Source organism: Ambystoma mexicanum, chromosome 2p (genome assembly GCF_040938575.1).
Source record: "Ambystoma mexicanum isolate Mex_15411 chromosome 2p, UKY_AmexF1_1, whole genome shotgun sequence".
Classification (NCBI taxonomy): domain Eukaryota; kingdom Metazoa; phylum Chordata; class Amphibia; order Caudata; family Ambystomatidae; genus Ambystoma; species Ambystoma mexicanum.
In genome coordinates this window covers 780,117,667-780,142,113 of record NC_090923.1, presented here as the reverse complement: position 1 = coordinate 780,142,113, position 24,447 = coordinate 780,117,667, and the positions used below count along the sequence as shown (strand labels likewise).

At 44.9% G+C, this 24,447-nt stretch overlaps 1 protein-coding gene across 1 annotated transcript in view; it reads left to right on the top strand.

Annotated features, from left to right (window-relative positions):
* The window catches only part of LOC138566787 (cytochrome P450 2F2-like), a 646,300-nt gene that overhangs the window by 570,783 nt on the left and 51,070 nt on the right, over positions 1-24,447 (top strand). Inside the window, exon 8 of the mRNA XM_069644441.1 lies at positions 8,599-8,740. Coding sequence (XP_069500542.1) covers positions 8,599-8,740 — 142 coding nt within the window. The remainder of the gene's footprint in view (positions 1-8,598; positions 8,741-24,447) is intronic.

Here is a 24,447-nt window from a genome sequence, read left to right as displayed (position 1 = left end):
TGAAGGGATTCCTTTGCAGATAGCTAGGAGAAAAGGTTGGGACGAAAGCCAGAACAAGGGTTAAAGTGCCTATCAGGACAGATGAGCTAGAAAGATAATTCTAGGTATGGAAAGGAGCAGTAGTAATTAGTTAGTAAGCGAACTCACGAAGCGTAGCTGGGCTCTGTGGAGAGTAGCAACGCGCTGAACTGCCGTCGCCGTCTCATGATAAGCGTTGCGTGCGTAGGGGGGCGTGGCCATGGATAGGTTGGTCGCTGCCTGCAACACTAGACCGCCGCCTGCAGTACTGAAATCCACCATGTTACCGGAAGGAGACCGGTAAAGTGCTGCCAGATCGCTGCGTCGTGTCCCCGTCCTGACAGTGTTTATTACACCACTTCACCCAAAGGTATCGGGGTGCAATATAAGATAATGCATTTTCTTGGTTACACATGGTTAGATAGGTGTACTTCATTAACATATACACATATATACAACACAGAAATCCAAGATGGAGTGTCACAATTACAGAGAAAAATGGAGAAACATGAAAGTATAGACATGTTTTCAGAGGTGCAGCAGTATAGTGGAAGAGGAGGCATACGGGGGATAAATCATGTGGGCAGGAAGGCTCAGGTGCTCTTGTATGGGTTGTTGTTAGTGATCAGCCAATTCTTCATGTTATTTCTGAAGCTGTGAAGGGAATGATTGGTTCTCAGGCATGGGGGGAGCGTGTTCCAGAATTGGGCCGCGAGTACTGGAAAGCCATAACCCCAGGCTTTTTTCAGTTTATATCCAGGGATTTGTAGAAGGCCAGAGCTAGCTGATCTAGTTAGTCTAGCGTATTCTTTCAGGGTGAATCTGTCTGAGAGATAATGGGGGGCAGAATTGTTGAGGCATTTGAAGGTGAGTGATGCAGTTTTGAGTTGAATTCTCTCTTTTATGGAGAGCCATTTGTGCTCCCTTCTTAATGAGGAAACATGCTGTCTACGGGGAAAACCTGTGCCTGTCCTGAGGGCATTATTTTGCAGAATCTGTTATTTTTGGGTGATATACTTATTGGCTCCCAGATAAACTCCATTGCAGTAGTCAATTTTCGAGAGGGCTAGTGCTCTGGCTAAGGTGGTGCAGCTTTTGGTAGAGAGGAAGGGTTTACATGCTCGGATGAGCTTACACATGAAGGCACAGGTTGAGACAGTGGCGCTGACCTGCTTCCTCAGATTTAGGGAGGAATCTAAGTAGAAGCCTAGCGTTTTGACTTCGTTGGCTACTTCAATAGTATTGCCATCAATTTCAAAAGAGCGACATTGGTTGCCGAGTTCAGTCATGTTGGTGGGGGTAGCTAGGAGGAGGAGTTCAGTTTTATCAGCATTCAGGCATAGGCCATGTGTGGCCATCCATGCCTGAATGATGACGTAGAACTGTGAATCATGGCTAGGTCCTTGGCATAGTCACCTGTCAGTGGAATAAGGATCTGGGTGTCATCTGCATAGTTTGTGTAGGTGACACCCAAGCAGTCCAAGTCATCAAACAGTGGTTTGGTAAATGAATTATACATAGTCAGTGATACACAGGATCCTTGTGTGACTCTGCATGTAATGGGAATTGGATTTGCAGCTTCTGATGCCGAGAATACTCTCATTGATGTGTTACTTAGGAATGACTTGATCAATGCTGTAGCTTCTGGTGAGAAGTGTGAGGTGGAGGAGAGATGGTTACATAGGATCTCGGGGTCAACCAGGTTGAAGGCAGCGGATAAATCTAGGAGGAAGAGGGCAGAGTTGCCTTTATCTTTGAGGTTGTCAATTTGTGTTTTTAGGTTGATCAAGGATGTTTCAGTGCCATGTTGTGGTCTGAAGCCTGATTGCCGGTGGCCTACAAGATTGTTAGTCTCCAGGAAGTGTTGTATTTGTTTATAGGCTGCTTTATCAAGAATCTTTAACAGAAATGGGACAGTTGTAATGGCTCTGAAGTTTGTGGGTATGTTCAGATCTAAGGAAGGTTTTGTTGGTAGAGGACGCACCCAGGATTTTTTCAGATTGGTAGGGACAGTGCAAGTTTGGAAGGAGGAGTTGATCAGCGACGTGATGAAGGGTGCAAGGATGCCAGCTGCATCCTTAATAACAGCAGCTGGGCAAGAGTCAGCTTGACAATTAGAGGGCTTGAGGGATTGTATGATTTTGAGTACTTCTTGGGGTGATACAGGTTCGAATTTGAATCTTTGCACAGAGGAAGGATATTGGAAAGTTGTTTAGGGAGGTTGTCTTGCGGCGGCAGAGTATGTTTTTTATCAGCAGTTTTAGATTGTAGTAAAGTAATTTTATTGGCAAGTGCCTCCTGTATTTTCGCACACCAGGCTTGGTCCTTGACACAAAGGTCTGTGGTGGGGGTGGGTGACTCAAGTTCTCTGAGGATGACAAAGAGTTTGCGGGTGCTAGAGTTGGCCTTGTCAATTCTGTCATTATAGGAATTATGTTTGGCTGCTAATATTTCAGCTTTGTAGGTGGCGGTAATAATTGATAGGGTCTCTTCATTAGTGGTAGAGGGGTTACTCTTCCAAATGGCTTTGTGTTTTCTTTTCTCTTTTCTAAGGGTCTTAAGTTCCGGGGTAAACCATGAGTTCACATGTGCTAGTGGTTTACTTTTTCACATTTTCAGCGGTGCAATCATATCTATGGCAGTATTGATACTATTGTGATACAGCTCTACTAGTTCCTCAGGGCTAGTGGGAGTTAGTAGAGCCGATGAAGATGACATTAGTGGACCAAGAAAAGGTCTAAGATTGTTAATCGTGATATTCCTCTTGTTTCTTGTTAGAATGGAGGGTGCTGTGATATTTGTTGACATAGGAGACAAGTAGTTTAAGAGAGCGAAGGATAGTAGGCTGTGGTCAGTCCAGAGTAAAGGCTCAATGGCTGTGATATTGACTGAGCAGTTGAGGACTGCAAGCCAGTCTAAGATTCAACCTTTATCATGTGTGGGTAGGAAAAACTCTCTGGGCAAGACCTAGTTCCGTCAGGGAGTTAGCGAGGATTGAAGCCGAGTGGTCAGCTGGGTCGTTGAAGCCCAAGTTAAAGTCACCTGATAGGATGTTTACCGTGCATAATATTCCATGAATCAGGCCCAATGTGTCTGCACTCCCAGGCACTTGCTATCAGCAGTGAGAGAGCAGTAATATATCTGGTCATTTAATTCAGTTATGAAAATTCTTTTGGCGAACGTGGGGAGTAAACTTGTGTCGGCTTGACAAGTGTGCCCACGTCTACACTGTTTTCTACGGTGCTGCCTTGTATGCTTGCCTGCTTGTTATCTTGTGGAAGCACCCTGATAATACACAGATGGCTGTCCAAGGTTGGGTAAATAACAAGACTAATTGGATAAAAGCATTTTATTTTCATTTATAGTGTTTGCATTAATAGGAACTCATACCATCAATGTAAACCGCATTTAAATGCATGTGAGATTGCCCCACAATAGATGTGTTTATTCTTTTGTCCTCTCTGGAAAGTGCTTTTAAATCCACCATTATAGGGGTCTGTTGCACCTGTCCTCCATAGTCACCCACCCTATCCTCACTTTCTTCATCCCCACTACCCTTCCCTCACTCTTTCTACCCACTACACTACTCGTCCTGTCTTAATCCCCAGCATCCTTCCCACACTCTCGCTACCCCACCCTACACCTACTCTCTTTACCCACATCCACCCACTCTCAACCCCTGCCCACACTAACCCCACTCACCCTACCTCCAAGTTCTCTTCCCAAACCTACCCTCACTCTCTCTACACCCACCCTGCCAACTCCCTCTACCCTCATCTGTCCATCCTACCAACTCTCCCTACCCCTACCATCCCACCACATCACTACCCATATCCACCCACTCTACTGCCTCTCCTCTAGTCTCCCTCTACCAACATCTGCCCACCCTACCAACTCTCCCTACCCTCAACCTCTCTACCCCCACCAACCCACCCTTCTAACTACCCCTATGCCCCTGCACCACCACCTCTCTCCATCACCACCCACCCTACCTCCCTCTCCACTGACACCCATCCTACTCACACTACCCCCAAACCACAATACCCCCAAACTGTCAATCATCACCTACCCATCCTACCCCCAACCAACTCCCACTCTCTCTACCCCCACCTGCCCTACCCCATCTCTCTATCCAACTCTCTCTACAACCCTACCCACACTCTCTCTACCCTCACCCACCCTATTTACACTTTCTGTATCCACCCCTCCACCCTACCCTCACTCTCTCTATTCCATGCATGCTCTCTACCCCCACCGAACAACACCCACTCTCACCCCCAGCCCCACTCTCTCTACCCCCAACCACCCTACCCCACCCACCCACACCTCACTCTCAATACCTGCACCCACCTGCATTACTCACTCCCTACCCCCACGCACTCTACCCCATTCACCCACCCTTCCCCTCTCTCTGTCCACCCACCCTACCCCATCTCTACTACCACCCATCCTAACCCATCTTTCTATTCTCAACCATACCTCCTATCTCTTTACACCATGACACACCATACCCCATATCTCTAGCCTCACCCTCCCTACACCCTTTTTCCTACACACCCACCCCACCCAACCCGCCTGAGCCCTTCTTCCTACCTCTCACACCCTCGCTTTATTTCTTACCGTCTCACCCTCACTCTCGCTCATATTTCCTCTTGCTCGTCATCAATGTAACCCCTTATCAATGGCTTCTTCCTTTTGCACGTTTTTCCTTGTACTTCAATAGCACATTTGCACCCCTTATCACATCATCCCGTACAACTGTGCACACTCTTCTTTGCACACTGGTGGCTATAAATGCAAAATGCAAAGAACAGCAGTAAACCCTAAAATTATTGGCATTGCCAATGCTTGTTGTGAGAGACTGTTGGATTCACCTCTGCCTAGCTCAGCCATGACCACACTTTCCCTTGCGCATAGAATCATAAAAGTAGCCTTGAAACCCACCGTATGGCCGAGTGCTGTCTAGGCATCTCAGCCTGATAATACCCAACCCCTCTCATGCTTGAGCACCCACAGGGCCACCTCCACGGTTTGTTGGCCCTCTCTCTGTCCACTCATAGTTTCCACACCTGCACAAAGGTGGGTCTCACTATGCAAGTAGTAGCGATCCCGTACCAAAGTCCAGTCTTCAATGTCCTTCACTGCATCTCAGAGCTCGGCTTAAACCATGATTCCCATGTTGGCATGCACTGTTATCCCCACAAACCACTGGATGAAGGCGGAGTGAACTGACTCTGGCTCTACAGCCCTGCATTTGCTTCCAATAAGAGACAACCCTACATTAACCTCCCCACCTATAAGATAACTATCCTCACCAGGAATGGCTTGTGGAACAGTCTCTCACATCATGTGCTGTTCTCTTTTTTCAGAACTGCTCTCTTTTTGCCTGCGAATGACTTAAATAACTATACATTCTATTTTTATTTTTTGTTTAAAGCGCTAAAGCGCAGACCTAGCGCGCTAGCAGCAGAGTGATGTTCAGAGTGGGGGTTGTTGGCAATTTTGCTAAATGCTAACTACCAACTGTACCTCCTCATAGGTATTCTTGCTTTCCTCTCCTTCCCCCAGAAACTAACTGGGCCTCATTACAAGGAGGGCGGTAAGGGGTTAACAGTGCCGGTAAAGATGCTGGAGCCGTTAACCCCTTACTGCCCTATTACGAGGTCTGCTCGCGGGACCCGCTAAGGATGCCTGGTTTTACCAGACGTCCTTAGCGGGTCCCGCGAGCAGCCCAGGATGTTAACAATGGGCCCGTCATTAACGGGCCCGTTGTTAGCATCACCCCCTTTCCCATTGAGCCCTATTGGAGCTCTATGGGAATGGGGATGTACTGGGGTCGGATTCCCTGAATGGGGAAATTCCAGGCCCTCCAAGGTCGGAATGACCCGGTAATTCCTCATTCAGGGAACCTGGACCCGGTACCGGGAATGGAGGTAGTCATGCCACAAAAAGCGGCATGCTTACCTCCTTCCTCGTAATGAGGCCCACTGTCTCCGGAGCTCTGGTTCTCTCTAGGCTGGACTATTGCATCAGCCTCTTTCTAAATCTGCCTGCAACCACTCTCCGTCCTCTGCAGCTTGTCCAGAACAGGACTGTGAGACTTGTCCTTGGCCTCCAGCCCTGGGATCATATCTCTCCCGCCATGAAATCTCTTCATTGGCTCCCAGCGGCTGCAAGGAGTAAATTCAAGACTCTTTGTATTGTCCACAAGGCTTTCTGGGGCCTGGATCCACAATACCTTCAACTCTCCCTCTGAAAATACATTCCTACTTGAGCTCTTCGCTCCTTCACCTCCAACTTCCTCAGGGTCAGTAGCTTCTCTAAGCAACGAGTTGGGGGTAGATCCCTTTCCTCGGCTGGGGCCTCCCTCTGAAACAACCTCCCTGCCTCTCTGAAACTTGAGGAGAACCATCTTCGGTTTATGAAGCACCTTAAGACCTTCGCTATTCCTCTCCCCTGATACTCTGTCTGCTTTGGCACCGGGCACCTGGTTAACCTTTGATTTCGGGCTCAGGTTCCTGCCCTCGCAGCCACATACCCGCATTGCCTCCTGGCAACCCCTGCACTTGGGTCTGTATCTGCAACCCTACAGTTCGCCTTCCATAACTCATCAGACACCAGTTGTGTACACCTTATTCTCACACTTACCACCTGCTGGCTGCACTACCCGTTGTTGTTACATCACGTGTTCAGCACTTTCCACTCCCCCCTGCACCCTCCACTTCGCCCGTCCCTCTCCATTGCACTTGCACGTTCTCAATGTCACTGGGCCTAGTAAGATCATTGTTTTGTCCTCCCTTGCCTCGTCACGCTCTGAAACGATACAAATACAAGATATCATGTCATCTTTTAACAGTAGCACAGCCATGTGAGGTCTGTGCGTGGTATGTGCATCCAATGGAATGTGTCCTTGGTCAGGTGGTTTTACTTTATTTTATTCATTCAGAGCTGCAACACCTGGCTCATCGTGGCATCGCACCTTCCTGCACTTGCTCGGACACACCATCCCCCATATCGTGGCAAGTGATTTACATTGCCACATTCCTCCTGCAGGCTGATTTTCTTTGGGTAAACTACAGCAGCATTTTAACGCGTTTGATGGGCCTGAAGTGTAGCACAGATTTGGTCGCTGGAGAGCTCAGCCTGTTGGGCACGGGCTGAAGCGATAATAATATTGCAACATTTAACTTTCTAATCCTCTACTTCGAAGCAAACAAAATTACTAATCTCAAGTAGATCTTTCCTCACCAGATTGTAGGTCAGTGGTAACTGTGTATTGCAGGGTTGCTCTCTTTACCAGGGACATACCAGCCCAGATATTATCAATCGACAAATGCCTCAGTTTGTAACTTTTCAGCCAAGTAGGTAAGTATTGAAATACACTTAACTGAAAAACACTTTCCCATTATCTACCAATGAAACCCCACTAATCTGTATCTGAAAATCAAAGTGTGCACTATATCTGTCCCACTGATGTTCATTGGAATATGTATCTCCTCCTCTACCGTTGGTCTGATTGGCACCAAAATCTTGTATCCACCTTTAGACACACCTTGTATACGAAAACCTCTTCCCAAAGCTTCCTTAAGTCTTCATATATCTCTGTTTCAAAGCACGAATGCCCACTGGCGTGATTTCTGACTACTGCATATCTCAATTGCAAATATCCTTTATCCAGTGACTAGAGGCTCCTGCAAATGAAAGCCTCTCTCCCAGCGACATTCTCGTGTAAATAAATAGCACTTACGCAATGAATTGTGTCAAGTGGGAAGGCCTTAAGAGGGGATGGGGCTAGAGCCTCATAGCTGCCACGTTTAATAGTGCCAGTTGGAATCTTTGAGCAAGTCCTGTGTTTTTTTTTTTTTTTTTGCACTGCATACTGGGACTTGAAGGCCCGCCCTTGCAATGGAAAAAAAGAAACTACAAGTTCCAGCATACAATTGGAAGACAAAAAGGAAGATTGGCTCTATGTGTCACGCATGGAACTGGGAAGCTTGGCAGGGAGGGAACCTCCTGGGCTGGTGTGCATCACCACTAAGACGGCCACCTCTGCTTTCAGCAGGTCTTGCCGGGGAGAAGGCGCTGCATAATACTTTAGCTCTCTTGGTGCGTATTCCACTCCCCGTCTTTCCCTAACGTAAATGGTGGATCTTCTTAATGGGCTTCTGTAGTGTGTGCCTGGATCTGGGGACCGTGTCAGCGTTGTCACATCATCACAGCTCTGAAGCTCATTGGACAGGCAGGAGAGACAACCCATCACTACACTTCCCCAGCCATGAAAGTTCTGCAGGCACGTGAACTGTTACAACACACATGATTGGATTACATTTTGTACATTTTGTAAAACAACCCATAATTCATATATATGGCGCAGGAGGTATCATTAATGAACAAATAGTATTTTGGCCATTTTATACCAGAGCCTTGGCAGTTGGCAGGACAATCAGATATTCTCTTTCACTAACTCTCTCCTCTTTTAACTGTACCCATGATTTTGTAAAATGATCTCCATCCTTGTCTGTTTTGGGTAAATGTTTAGGTGTATTGCCATGTTGTGATGCTCTCATATTTGTTTTTTAGGGCACCATGTTCATTCCTCTACTGACTTCTTTGCATTTTGACCCGACAAAATACAAAAAACCTGAGATTTTCGACCCCACAAATTTTCTGGATGAAAACGGATCATTCCAGTTGAATCCTTCCTTCATGCCATTCTCTGCAGGTATGCTTACGTTGCATTTATTTCATGCATTTCTTAACTTGTAACACAAACAGTAGGAACATGATCCTCTTAAGGCAACCATGCCTGCACTTTCCAAAGCAGTAGCTATATTGAGAAGATCAGTCCCTCATTTGTTGTCACTTAAGGTTTGAGAACAGCGATTTCTGACTAATTCCTGGGGAACGAGGACACCATTGATAAGGATTGTCAGGGTTCTAATTAGGATTACATGCCATATCCAGGGGATGTAGTGGTCCACAGAGTATTTGTTAGTTTGAGAGGTGTGGGCGATTCGCAGAAGTTGATCATACAGTGGAAGTTAAACTTCTATTTTCCATACCTCGCCATTTACAGATGTGACTTGCTTACCTGCAGTATGTGTTAAATATCGCAAAGGCCGTGTGTTGTGTTGTTCTGTGTTAGCTCATAAAGTGAGAATCTGGAGCTGGTAGAAACAGTGAAATTGAAAAGGAGGTATCTTGATCTGGGCGCTCACAGTTTGTAGACACAAAATTAACTCTTGCTTTAAAGTCATCAGCACTTCCATTCCATCATTCTGCACTCTCAGAGGATGCTTTTAAAATAAAGACATTGAGAGGTTTGAAAAGACGGGTGTCAAGGAGTCGAAAAGACCACCTATATTGATCAAGGAACTGGTCATATCGAATCCAAATTTGTCTGATGTAAATCTTCACAAAGTGGAAAAAAGCATTACCAAAAGAAACAAGTATTCTGATTTAGGTATGCGTTGAAGGCAAGATTCTCCTTTTGGCATTGGAAATATAAATTGTATACATCTAAACCTAAAAAGCAGGAAGAACTAATGTAATAATGTTAACAAAAACATAAAACCTTAAAACCGATTGCAGCTGGACCCCAGTGTTGTATCCCTACCTCTCCTCTTTTGTCTATACATGTTACTGAACTCTGGGACTCTAAGAGGGCTCCACCCAGGTTATGAATGCTTGCATTTGGAGTATCACACTGTTGGGAATTCCCACCCCCACCCCACTGAGGGCAATGGGGGAGAGTTGGATTCTGGCAGGCTACAAACTACAGGAGCCACAATTCCTTGCTGTAACTTCCAGATATGCCTCGCTGAAGATTGCTGAGGTATGAAAGTGGGATTGGAGATGAACATCACAGGACTGTGGATCTGATTACAGCTAGGATCCAGAATCGTGCCATAACACTCCTCTTTTGCCTATATGCACTTAATGTCCTTGCATTGGGGTGGAAATCACTGAATAATGTTGGACTGAACTGACTTGGTAGCTACCTGTATGAATTCAGGAGATTGGGCATGCACACACCTTACAGCGCACAAGCGCGTGTTGTAACATCTGGGAGGCCTAGTAATGTTTAACACCAGCAAATGCTCTATTGGTTATACCATAAATACCTCCACTGTGGAACAAGTACTGGTACCAAGTCCAGAAGTTAATCGCCTGTGAAGGCAAACGGTTAGTGGCAACTTAACTAAACAGTCCCACCTGAAACTGAAACCGTATATTAAGTCTGATAGTCTTTATAATACATATTAAATACAACAATACTGTAGTATTACATTAACAGCCAGACTTAACAGCCTGATAAATAAGACATCACAAAGTTAAATACAAGGTAAAGAATAAAACGTCCCAAATCTTTCCCAGCTTGGCATGTAAATATTACAGTTGTTACACTATTGTCCCCTGGTTGGAATAAATCTATTATAGTTTGCAAATACATAACCTCACCAAGAGGTATACTGTGTTCTTTTTCCACCCCTAATATCAAAGTCAAATATATATTCTTGGCTTCCTATTAAAATCAAACCAATAGCCCCCATTTGGTAGCTGCAGTCTACAACACGCATTAAATGAAAATACCACACATATACCCATACAAAACTAAATACCACGCTTTGTCCTTGAATGTCATTATCGTAAGATGTATAGGTTCTCCTCAAATACGTCAACTCTACGCATGCAGGCTACCCTTCATGAATCTCCAATTTGTCTCCTCCTATGGTTCATGATTGATCAATTAATTCTTTGCAAATGGAAAAACATTAGAACCTAAGGAAAGAAAAGGCTCTACCTTAGACAATAAAAGCTTGTTAGGGAGAATTCTCATTTATGGCTAATTTCCCTCACCTAGTGAGTCCCCCTGCAGCTTTGCTGGACTTCTGGTGTTTATTTTTTTCCACTTGGCAAGAGTGAGAGCTTTTCCCCCAATCTTACCTGTGTTTTGCTATGTGCTTCTATCTGTTTTTTTGATTGTGGACTCTGAAGTACACCACTTCAGTAGCCCCCTTCTTTTTGTGTGTCACACAGCACCTTCAGTGCAGTGGCACAGGGTTGTCTTTGAGACTTCCCTCGACTCCATTTCGAGGCGACTACTGTCCCCCAGAAAAGGGTAAAGTTACCATTAACTTTACTTAGTCAATCTACCACAGATCCAGTACACCCCAGCTTCTATGGAGTACTGGAAAGGGTTAACTTGTATCCCTTTGTATCTGTACCTCCTAGAGCATTGTTTCGCTCTTTTAACATTTAGACTTGGCTGGTGGCAGTGGTATCTACCCTAACTTTTGTACCGCGATTATATTAGATAAACGTGGTACTGTTCTTGGCTATTATATTAGCCTCGAACATAAACCCGCTTGACCAAATTGTCTTTCTTTTGGCTCCGTTGGGTTTATTCGCCATTTCTTTTTGTTAAAGTCCTTCTTGTGTTTTAATTTGCACGGCAAACTAGGTTTGCCTTCTTTGTTCACTGTCTTTGGCAGGCTTCTGCCCAGAAGCCCTCCTCAAGGCGCATGGGTGTTTAGGTGGGCTGAATGTGAGGGAGGGGTGTAGTCACTGCCTGCACAGGGTATCCTAGGAAACCCAAGTAGCACTTTGTCATGATTGACCAGAGTAGTTGTCCGGGCTGGACAACCCCCCTGCAGGCTGCGTGAATGGGGGGTTTTCGCATAAAAGGCAGGTCTCTTGGGCTAGACGTCAGAGAGTCGCCACTGGAACTACAAGGAACCGAAGAGAAGCGGAGAGAACGACGGCTGCTGCAACTACCCCGTCCCGGTGAACCCCTGCTGCAGTCCTGAGCTATCTGCCCTTCAACGACTCAGAGAAGATCCAGTCCGGAGTCTTCTTCCCTTGAGCTTGGTGGGGATAACCAGCTCATCTTCTACAGCCAGAGGATCCTCTTCCGTGGTCGAAATCACTGCACACTGCTGTAGTGGTCCGGATAGCCACCTGAAGAGCCTCTCCTGTTTTTAAGGAGCACACCTTGTATTCCTTGTCGCTGCTGCCGGCTTCATCCCTGTGTGGTGCAGACCCTCTTCAGACGTCCTCCTTCACAACAAAGCTCCAAGAATCGTGGGTCTGCAGAAAACCAACAGGAACAACTGCCAGGGCACTAGATGCACCACTGGAACAAGGTACTGTGTTCTGTTGAGGAAACTGGGTGAATCCCCTTTTCTTCATTTCCAAGGCTTGCCCATGTCTTCCCTCCCTCTTATAACTTTTGCTTCCGAACATTGACAATATCGAAGTACGTTTGGCTACGTTGAATCGTGAACTGTCTGACCTTGTGATCTTCGGCAACTGGCCCCGGTGTCTTTCGACCCTGGCTCTGGCCCTTTGACTTTTGACCTCCTGTCTCTGAGTGTTTCTTGATTCTGCCTGCCCAACCAAAATTTTGCCTGTGATTTTTGCCTCCAACTCCCTCTGGGTATCTCAGGTGCTAAGTGTGGTTTTGCCCCAGTAGCATTTCATGTCACGGATACGCGTTTGTTTAGTAGACCGAACTGTCAAAAAGTGATCACAATTGTATTTGCGGTAATGTGTTTTGTTCCTAACACAGGTTCATTCAAACACAGTGTACCTACCTTGAGACTCACTGTACAAAGTGGATTGGTTAGTTGTAGTATATTTTACGTGTGGTTTTTATTGAAGTTTAATAGAAGTGTTGTGTTTATAACGAATGGTTTAAAAATAAATGTACTTATATTTTTCTACCTGAAACCTTGAGTCAGTGGTTGCTTGAGTCACAGTACTTGTGGTCCCTTTGTGTAATCTCTGCTATTGCTCATATACTCTTGAGATAAGCCTGGCTGCTCTGCCACTGCTACCTCTCTGACATAGTAGTACAGGCTTGTACCAAAGGTAAAACTTGTACTGCTACCTGTAGTCTTTATTGTGTGTAGTGGTCGCTAAGGGCACTGCACAGGATTCTGCTTAACACTGGTGTACAGCGGTGAGGATTTGGAAGTAGAGTGATTACACTTAGAGTGCTGCTGTTGCTTGGGTTCAACTAACCACAAGGCTAACACCACTAATTCTATTTAACTAAGAAATCATGTCAAATATGGAAAACTACACTGAAGAGAGTCTTTTACTCTATACTGCTGAGGTTCTGAGAACCATGTGTAAGGATAAGAATATCTCTGCTAAAGGAAAGAAATCTGAACTGGTTGCAAAGTTAATGGGAAAAAGCCTGGAGAGTGGGTCAGAAGGACCTACCACTCCAGCAAATGTGGATTTTGATGTTTCTGATTCTGAGAGTGTTAATTGTGAAGAAGTAGATGAGTCCTTGCTAGGAAACTCTGCATCTCCCTTGCCTGCTCAGAATGCACAACCTCTGTCCACAGGTACCCCCACAGGTCCTACACTTACTCCTGAGTTTATTGTACTGGAGAAAATTAGAATTGAATCAGAAGTAAAACGTATTGATGCACAAACTGCCATGAAACATCAAGAGTTAAGGCTCAGAGAAACCATGAACTAGAAATGAAGAAACTGTCTCTAGAAAATGCTTCTCTCCCACAGTCCTCTAGGTCTTCAAGCCCTAAGAGATCCTGTATGCCAAAGGAAATGATTGGTATGTATGAGACTAAACTTGATATTTTGGATTCGTTAGCAGTGTTTGAGTATAATCATGGGATTTATGGTATGTCAGGGAATCAGTTGATTCCTTGGCTTTTCTCTAGGCTCCCCCCTCTTGTAAGTGATGCTGTAATGGAGTTGGGGGAGGAGGATAAACAGGATTATGAGTGTGTGAAACTAGCATTAATAGCTAGGTTTTGGAAGACCCCTTCCCAGTATCTTAAGAGGTTTAGAACCCTCAAAAAGCATGATGGTAACCCTTGGGCTACCTCGGTGTGTGAATGTTTGAAAAACTTAAATGGTTGGGTTAAGGGTTACAAAGTGAACACTTATGAAGGTTTGGGGAATCTTGTAATGTTGGAGTGTATTTTTGATGTCTGTTCCCCTGAGCTTAGACAGCACTTGGCTGATTCAAAGGAGAACGATCCTAAAAGCTAGCTAAGGCTGCTGACTTGTGGGTTGCCAACAGGGCCACTCAAAAGGATTCTGGGGCTACTCAGAAGAAGGATGAGGGGAAGCAGCCAAAGAAAGATAACAAAGAGAATTCCAATAATTCCAATCCAAAAGAGAGCCCAAAACATAACCAGGGTAAGCCACAAGATAAACCGAATCAGGCTAGTGTACCACCTGGTTCCACACCAGATGGAGGCCAGGGCAAACCCCCATTCCAGAGAGCGTTTGAAAAATGCTTTGTTTGTGGGTTGCCTGGTCATGTGAAAGGAGATCCCAAGTGTAAGGGTAAACCTTAAGTGATCAACACTGTCGCCTTAGCCTTCTCCCAGGTGGATGAAGTCCCTATGACCAGTGGAAACTTTCGGCTACTAGCTGTTGAGTCCATTAGAGTCTCAGCTAGTGTTTCTTTAGTGTCCTTGGGTCTTTGGGAACAACAGAACTTAGATGTCTATAACTCAATCCCAGATAATACTAAAGAGTATTATAAAGATAGTGTTCTTGTGAATGGTCAGGAGACCCCTGCCATCAGAGACACTGGAGCCAGCATAACTGTGGTTGATGAATGTTTTTTTCAAAGTGGAAGATGTTGCTAAGGCACCCAAACACTTAACCAAGTTAGCTGGAGGCCCTGTGCAAATGGGTCCCCAGTTACCAGCTCTCATCCAGTGTAATGACATGACTGTCAGGATACCTTTAAGTGTGCAAAATAACGTACCTGGGAGGGTCCTGTTGGGTAATGAGCTTAAAACTCTTGGAGTTGTGTCCAGCACCCCCATGCCCCACAGCAGAAGGAAACAGGAGCTCACAAGGTCTGCAAGGGAGAGAACCTTAAGGGGCTCTCCTGGGGATATGATAGAGGAAGCTATAACCCCAAGTCCACAGAACTTACTTACTGCCATTGCAGGACAAGAAAAGACAAAAGGGAAACCTAAGTCTGCCAGCAAGAAACCAGCAAGCACTCCTGTGCCCAGAAGGACATCTCTGAGACTGTCCAAAGTCATACCTGTGACTCCCACACCAGCTTAGGCTGAGTCTGAGTTTCAACCTGTATGGTCAAACTAGATTCTGAGGAATCAGATCTAGAAGACGATCTTACCTTGGTAGGAGATCTTGACCCTGTTGACCATCCTGAGCTGCTGTCTTTACTGGCAGAAGGTGGACCCAACAGAGAAGATTTCAGTAAGGGACAAAGAGACTGTCCTACCTTGGAAGGTCTTCGCCAACAGGCAGCTTCTCAGCTCAATGGGACTGAGCCTGGGAAGTATAGGTTACACTGGGAAGATGGCCTCTTCTACAGTGAACCAACTGAGTCAACCCCTGAAGACTGCAGAATACTTGTAGTACTTCTAGTGAACCGACTCCAGTTTCTTTTTTTTTTTTTTTTTATTGTTGTATGATTAGTTTACATAAAACCTTATACAACATAAAGTGCATTACAAACAAATAGAAAAATATACATTTCATTTTATGAACAGATATACAAATATACAAATACAAATATCTATATATATAAAAAAAAATTTCAACACATTTATCAGCCTTTAAAATCGTTCCCAGACATAAAATCAAATTCCATACGTATTATATACAGTTTATTTCATATACCGTAGATCATTTCATATACCATAGGTCCACTCTAGTCTCTACTCATTGAATTCCTTATTTTTTGCTTCCAGTTCCTCCTGAACATTAAGTAGGAGTGAATTCAATGCGAGGATTAGGGAGATATTTGCACCCCACATGCAGCGACTCCAGAACAGATTCTTCGACATTTCCCAATCCCCATCAAATCTATCTGTAAAGTAGAGAGATCTTTTATTCCCAAAATGGGTGCATGTCAGGAGAAGGTGCCTAAGTGTTTCTGTCATGTCAGTCGCTCCACAAAATCGACATGAGAGATTTTTAGAATTATCCTTCGACCCTTTTTCTGTATGGGTCCAATGGTAAATTCTTTCTAGGGTGGGCATCTGGTCTAGTCTGAAACTCATAAATGTGGTTCTCGCCCTCTGGCAAGGAAATCTTTGAATATATAGAGGAATCGATTCCCTTGCATGCAAAAATTTAGCATACTCCTTGTAGGTAACATGGGACTCAATATCATTTACTGTGTCTACCCAGTCTGACCTAAATAAAGATTTTTTGACTAATCCCGGTCGTTGAATCAGATCGTCTAAACAAAGTCCCAGCGATTCCAACAGAGAGAACATTCTATCGCTAAAACTCTTGATAGATAGTACCGTCCCCGTTTTGACTACCTTATTCAACAACTCATATAAGGTGTTTATCGGAGGATCATGTATTTTTCTAAAAGAGGAGAGTTGCCTCCACAAGTATCTGGCTTTAAGTGATATGAGACATAACTCGTGCCGAATAATGGAATTGGGGACTGCCCTAGAAAGGCCCATTGCTTCCTTCCACAGTTTCCCCTGGATCACATTTAGGTATGAACTCAAGTCCTTTGTACAAATGTCCAAACCGTACAAAAGAAACGGTTCACATTTCGCAAGATAGAAGCGTCTAATAGGCAGAAGCGAAAATTTACAGACCTTTGCCCTCAGAAATTTCATCTGATTCTTTAGTTTAGCTGTTTTCTCCCCAAGATTCCATTTCCACATCTTTAGGCTTGATTGGTTGGAAAAATTATAACCTAGATAGGTTATGGCCTGAACCTGTTCCACCGAGTTATCTCCCATCTTCCAGATACATGGTTTGACAACTCTCTTCCTAGAAATTACAATCGTTTGGGATTTCAAAGCGTTGGGGGAAAGATTATTCGCCAGTGCATATTGGTAAAAAATAACCATCCTTCTGCGAAGGCCTCTCGGGGTACGATCAAAAAGGATAAAGTCGTCTGCAAAGGCCATCCACTCGATAGCCAAGCTACCCAACCTGACCGGAGCAATGGAAGGGCCCTGCCACATGTCCTCCACATCGCTAACGTACAGGTTAAAGAGCATGGGTGCAAGGGAGCAGCCCTGCTTGACCCCAACCTCAGTATCAACAGCATCGGATAGGGAACCTTCTTGTGATAAACGTACCCTAACGGAGGTATTCCTATGTAAAAGAGCCAAGATTTGGACAAACTTGCATGGAACATTCATAGCTAACACTTTTGTCCACAATCTTGCTCTAATAACCCCATCAAAGGCATTAGAGAGGTCCAGGGAAGCCATGTATACATCTCCCATTTTAGTTTGATGAACTGTATCTCTTAGATGAGCCAAAATCATCCCATTCAGGTCGGTTCCCAAGCCCTCTCTGAAACCAACCTGGAATTTATTATAGCAGGCCTTCCCTCTAATAACCTTGTTAAGGTCCCTCAAAAGCAAAATACCAAAGACTTTGCTCGCTGCATCTAACAGTGCTATAGGCCTGTAGTTCTGTGGATTTAGGACGTCCCCTTTTTTGTGGATAGGAATTATAATGCTCTGCGACCAGGTTTTAGGGATGGAATGATATTTAAATACATCATCAAATATGGGTTTGAGTAACTTAGCCCACATTTCCGGGGCCGACTTTATAACAAAAGGGGGAATACCATCAGGGCCCGGTGCTCTAGAAGGTTTAAGCTTATTGATGGCCCATTTGATATCCTCTATATCCCACAAACACTCACTTACAACCGGAGGGCCTAAGTTCACATCCTGTTCCCTAGAGAGATTAGAGGGTAGAGCGAACTTTGCCTTATAGAAGAGAGTCCACACATCCGCTTGAATGGGGCAGTCTAATTTATCTTTAGCAGGCGTGAGTATGGAGTTGATGGTAGACCAAAATTTAACCTCTCTGCCCTTGCATAGATTATACATCATCAGTTGATGTGTTTCGTGATAGTGATCCATTCTAAGAGACTTGATAAAGTTTTTGTAGTTCTGAATTATTTTTTTCTTTCTCAGCCTAAATTCCGCGAAAGGAATAGACGCTTTTTTCAAGACTTTGATTTCCCTATATTTAGTATGCTTGGCTTTTTGAATTCTGGGATCAGCCGCCCGCACCCTCGGTTTCGGCACCCCCAGATCTCTGGCCATACTAATTTTATAAACACATGACAAAATAATATTATAGTAGGAACCTCCCAACTCAATGTCATCCCCCCTGATACTTTGAAGCTGCACCTTTGACAAATTTTCCAACACCAAGGTATTAAATTTCTTAATTATTTTCTTATTCCAAGTAACCCATCTCCCATTGTTTCCCACCTCTAAACCCTGCAACATGGGATTGATATAAATACCCTTGTCGGGGATGGAGAGAGAAAAACATAACGGAACGTGATCACTGAACTCGACCTCCATATGTGACAGTTTTCCACAAGCTTGCTTCCAGCCATTAGATACATAAAAGAAATCAATTCTAGAGCTATTACTTCCTCTTTTCCAAGTATGTTTAGGAAGATTCCAATCTAAGGCATGGTCTAAAAGACCCAAATCCCAGTTATCTAAATAATTATCCCACCTTATACCTCTTTTTGTAGTCGTACTAAGAAGTCTAGGTAATACCCCTCTTTCATTGAGCACCGAACCATCGGCACAAGCTGAATTAAAATCCCCTCCCAAAATAATGCGATTTCCAAACCCTTTCTCAAACCAATTTCCCAAGATTATATCTAGAGAGTCCTCCACTTCCTCAATGTCTACTTTTAGCGGATTCCAATAGAGGTTCAAGAGGAGTATCGGCTCTAAATTATTCTCCCTAGAAAGCATAATAGACAGAAGCCAGTTACTCCTAAATATCACCTCACCTACGAACCCCAAGTTACGATCGATGGCAATAATCAGGCCTCCGCTGGGTCTGCCCAGCTGACCCCTGGTAGCTACTGAAGAAAAAGTATAGAAACCTATGTGCATATCTGAAAGCATCATAGTTTCCTGTAAGAAATAGATACGGGGGCGTACATAATTTTCCCTTTTATTCAGAAACGTGTTGAGATTGATTCCCCCACAAGAATTCCAAGAGATCACCTCAATCTCTATATAGTTAGGAACACCCCTTATCTTGTCTAAATGTTTCCAAGGTTTTGAGTGCCGGTTGTAGCCATGACCAATCCTGATTATTATTCAGGAGGCTTGAAATCAGTGCCAACCCTGGGCCCAAATTTTCTAATTTATTATTATCAAGTTGAATAATTTGTTTGTTTTGACTGTTATTCGGTTCCTGATATTCAAGAAAGTTATTGGCCTCTTTCTTATCTGCTAATGAGAGTAGATCATAGCCCAAAGAATTAAGGTTTTTTTCTTGGGCACGCACCATATCTGCCTCCATTTCCGAATGAAAACAACTTACCATTCTGTGATTGTTGCAGTTAGGAAGAGATATGGCATCTATATCATCTGTTGTTATAGCTCGCAGCACAGGGATCTTTTTAAACAGATTTAAAAGATGAGTTCTGTTCAAGTTAACCTGTGAGTCTGTTATATTATTGTTAATCCAACCCACTATTTTCCCTCTACAGAGCTTAGTAGGGGCCTGAATCACAGTAGATTGCTTCTTTGTGTGATCTACTCCAGAAGGGATCATAGCATCGCCTTCCGGATCTTGTAGTTTTGGGGGTTGTATATTTTGGGGGTTTCTTCCCATAATATTAGTGGTAGAACCACTATCCCTCCCAAACAATTCGGTCGTCCCCTTAACGGGATGGGTAGTATTACTTATAGCTGGCAGTGTTTCTTGGGAAATCGTAGGGAATTTGACTTGTTGTGTGCCTACGGATGTTCTGGCGTGTTTGGTGCTAATTATTGTGCCAAAAGCTGTCATCTTTGTTTGTTTGGTTTGAATGAGCTCAAAGCCACGTTTCAGCAAGTTATTCTTTTCCTTATTAGCGTCTATAATAGTTTCCCCACTAGCCACCGGGCCTTTATTATTCTCGCCCTGAACTGGACTCTCTTCCTTATGAGCATCCTTGGGACCCCCCCCTAACTTCCGTCTCTTCCTGGAGCGGGATGTTTCTAATTCCTTTAAGGTTGGCATTTCTACCTTTAATTTTTGTATTGGGCATGTTTTTGCTTTTTTTAAGTGTCCTCCCCTGCTTTTTAGATTTTTTACGCCTACCCACTGGGGATTGGGGCACCTCATTTATATTATAGTCGGAAATATTCACAGGCACTCTTCCATCATTGTTACTCTTTGCCTCCAATTCCAGCTCTTGATTTGATGATTTTTTCTCTCTATGTTTGATCTTATGTTTGCTTTTTAGCCCTTTTATTGGTGTGGTGTATTGAGGGGATCTTGTATCTTCACTACTGATGTTCAAGGGTTCTATGTCATTAAGAGATACTCTCGTATGCATCTGTGCACTGTGGTTATCCAACTCCTGATCTTCGCAGCACCCTTCAGTTGCCATCATTATGACATCTACGAGGGTTGAAGGACTATCGGGAGAAACCATTTTCTTTCCGTAATTATTATTGTTGTCCTCATTATCTCTTTGGCCCTGGGAATCACGTTCCCCTAGCTCTCTCTTAGATGAATTAGGGCGGTCTCCTGTGAGCATAACTTCCAACAGAGTGGTAATTTTTGCATCCATGGTAGTTAATCTTATGTCCTGATCCTTTCTAAATTTGTCACATCGACTCTGTTCTTTAATAATATGTTCATTCATGGTCTTACCCTCTACTATTCCCTCCAAAAATGCCAGACGAGACAACAGCTGATTGAAAGCCGCTTGTTGCCCTATCATAGAGCCCGCCATAGTCTCTTGAGACTCCCCCAGCGTTTTCAAGGCCAGATTTAGACTAATGTGTAGGTTCGATAGGAGTGGTAACAAATAATCACCTCTCTCCTTCCTACTTAAACCAGATGTTTCTTGTTTATCTTCCTCTACTACATGGTTTTCTCGTAGAAATTGCTGAGGATCCGTTGCTTTGTCTTCCATTTGCACTATAGTTTCCTCCCATTTGTCAGTTTGAGTAGAGGCTATTTTATTGTGTGTAGACGACTTGTCTGTTTCTATGGTCGATTTAACCAGAGATTGTTGCGTACCCACTAGTTGATTCCCAGTTATGTAGTTGTTTTCATCAGATGGGTATGAGTAAGAAGGCGCACCCTCTGATAGACTCCTTGCCCCCTTTCCATTATGCACAGATCTACCTGCTGGTATCTCTAAATCCACAATTTCTTTAAGCAAAACACCCGTAGCATCTGCCATTGTAAAAAAAGAGTCATCTAAATCGCTTTCCCCGATAGGTTGATTGGGGTTATAATTAGGGCGACTAGAAGTCCCTTTAGAATGAACCCCCCCATCATTTAGTTTAAGGGTTTCTAACCGTGGAGAATTTAGGGAAGACTGCACATTATGCTTATTCTCCTTTTCAAAAATGAATGTAGCTGGCGAAATATGCGAAAATTGCATGAATCCGGATGGGTTTATACCCTTCCAAGGTAACGATTCTAAACCTTCTCCAGCTTGTATTTTACTATTCAAAATCCTCCTCTGAAGGGGGGTAGAAGCGTGATAGCGAACTACCCTTTTAGTACCAATAAAACTTTGTTGGAGGCATTCTTCATCTGTAAGGTCCTGTCTAAATTCTGGTATGTCCCTATGAACCCCATTAAATTCGGAATCTGCTAACTCCATATCGCCATTGCTAGGAGCTACGACATCGGACACTACGAGGTCGGTAGAAGAGGAGCCCCTCTGACCCCCTTCAGCACTTAAAATAGAATTTTCTTTAGTCTTACCCACAGCTAAAATAGGGTTAGGCATATTTCCAGTAGAATTTATGTACACAGGTGCCTCACTCAGCCTCCCGGAGCCAGGTTGAACCTCTACTATTATAGGTGCTTGGTTCTCAACAGTTTCAAACCCACTTGTAAGTGCGGGCATGTTAGAAGTAAAAGCACAGATACTATGTTACTTACAGAGGGGAGCACAGCTCGCAGCCTCTAGGTATTAATGATAATATCTCCGAAATGGCTATGCGTAAAATCAATGAAAACAATAGCTGGGAACAAAAGATATGCGGTTAAAAGAGTATATAATGCTTGTCAATTACTTTTATAATCAGTGTCACATATATAAAAAAAGCATCACCTTGGGAACGCCCGATGGCTTGAGGAGCAGCCAGAGTCCGTCTCTCCTCCCCAGTGTCCAGCTAAGAGCAACAGTTGACCCCTGTTGATTCTTCTTAGTGAGTAAGACCCAGCCGGACTTCCTGCGCCACCCCGAGCCAAACAGCAGCAAAACAGTCCAGCTAAAGATAGACTGCACCGCCCTTTACTCCGCGGACGGGCTTAACGCCGCAAGGGTGGTTTGGGCTGGTCTATGAGGCTGCACAAAGTCACGTGATTGCCCACGTGATCGCCGGTTGGCTCCGCCTCCTCCCGGAAGCGAGTGTGCCTCAGCAAGAGCCCTCCGTGGCTCGCAGTGCCAAGGATAATGTTTCCCCAGATGAACGTTCTTTCTGGTATAGCAGCTCTCTCCTCCAACAACAGAATACACCGCAAGGGTGGTTTGGGCTGGTCTATGAGGCTGCACAAAGTCACGTGATTGCCCACGTGATCGCTGGTTGGCTCTGCCTCCTCCCGGAAGCGAGCGTGCCTCAGCAAGAGCCCTCCGTGGCTCGCAGTGCCAAAGATAATGTTTCCCCAGATGAACGTTCTTTCTGGTATAGCAGCTCTCTCCTCCAACAACAGAATACACCGCAAAGGGCGGTTTGGGCTGGTCTATGAGGCTGCACAAAGTCACGTGATTGCCCACGTGATCGCCGGTTGGCTCCGCCTCCTCCCGGAAGCGAGCGTGCCTCAGCAAGAGCCTTCCGTGGCTCGCAGGGCCAAGGATAATGTTTCCCCAGATGAACGTTCTTTCTGGTATAGCAGCTCTCTCCTCCAACAACAGAATACACCGCAAGGGCGGTTTGGGCTGGTCTATGAGGCTGCACAAAGTCACGTGATTGCCCACGTGGTCGCCGGTTGGCTCCGCCTCCTCCTGGAAGCGAGCGTGCCTCAGCAAGAGCCCTCCGTGGCTCGCAGTGCCAAGGATAATGTTTCCCCAGATGAACGTTCTTTCTGGTATAGCAGCTCTCTCCTCCAACAACAGAATACAGTTACTCCAGTTTCTGCAGTTAGCCCATGAGGTACCTTTGGCTGGTCACCTAAGTTTTAAGAAGACCAAAGAAAGGCTATCTCTTCACTTCTACTGGCCTAAGATAGGTACAGAAGTAGACAAATTCTGCAGAAGCTGCCACACTTGCCAAACCTCTGGCAAGAGTGGATCCATGAATGTGGCACCCTTAGTGCCTATCCCAGTGGTGGGAATTCCTTTTGGGAAGGTTGGGATTGACATTGTTGGTCCTCGTGACCCTCCCACAACTTCAGGCAACAGGTTTATCCTGGTTGTAGTGGACCATGCCACTAGATTTCCTGAAGCCATACCTATGAGGACTGTTACGGCTCCGGCTGTAGCTAAGGCCCTACTTGGTATCTTTACCAGAGTAGGTTTTCCTAAGGAGGTGATATCTGACAGGGGATCAAATTGTATGTCCCACTACATGCAAACCATGTGGAAAACCTGTGGAGTCACCTACAAGTTCTCAACTGCCTACCAACCCCAAACCAATGGATTGGTAGAGAGGTTTAACAGAACTATGAAGAGCATGATAGGTGCTTTAGAAGAACCCCTTAGAAGAAAGTGGGACCTTCTACTGCCATGCCTTCTCTTTGCATATAGAGAAGTCCCTCAGTAGGGAGTAGGATTCAGTCCCTTTGAACTTCTCTATGGCCATCCAGTCAGAAGTCCATTGGCCCTGATTAAGGAGGGGTTGGAGAGTGCTCCTTCCCCCAAGCCAGTCAGAGTGACTGACTATGTGATAGGTCTCCAGAGGAGAATGGCACACATGATGGCAGGGGCAAGTGATAACTTGCAGGCTGGTCAAGCTCTGGTCAAACATTGGCATGACCAGAAGGCTAACATGGTTGAGATCACTCAAGACAAGCATGTTCTTGTTTTGGTCCCCTCAAGGCAGAGGGCCTTGCAGGACAAATGGATAGGACCCTGCAAGGTTGTGGGTAAACTTGGAGAGGTGAACTATCTGGTGGACTTAGGCAATCCTAAGGAGGCTCCCAGAGTCTTTCACACCAACCGTTTAAAGGCTTATGTCTCTAGACCTGACATAGGAGCTTTGCTTCTAGCTTCAGCTCAGGAGGAGGAGAGTGAACCTCTGCCTGACCTCCTCAGAGGCTTACCTTTAGATGAGCAAGTGGAAGGAGTTAATCTCTCTTCCAGTCTCACATCTGACCAGCAGGATGAGTGCAAGTTACTGTTGAATCAGTTTGCCTCCCTATTCTCACTTTCACCAGGTTTGACCCCTTGGGGCCAGCATGACATACACACTGGTGACTGTTTGCCTGTCAAAATCAGGGGGTACAGAATGTCAGACAATGACAGATCGC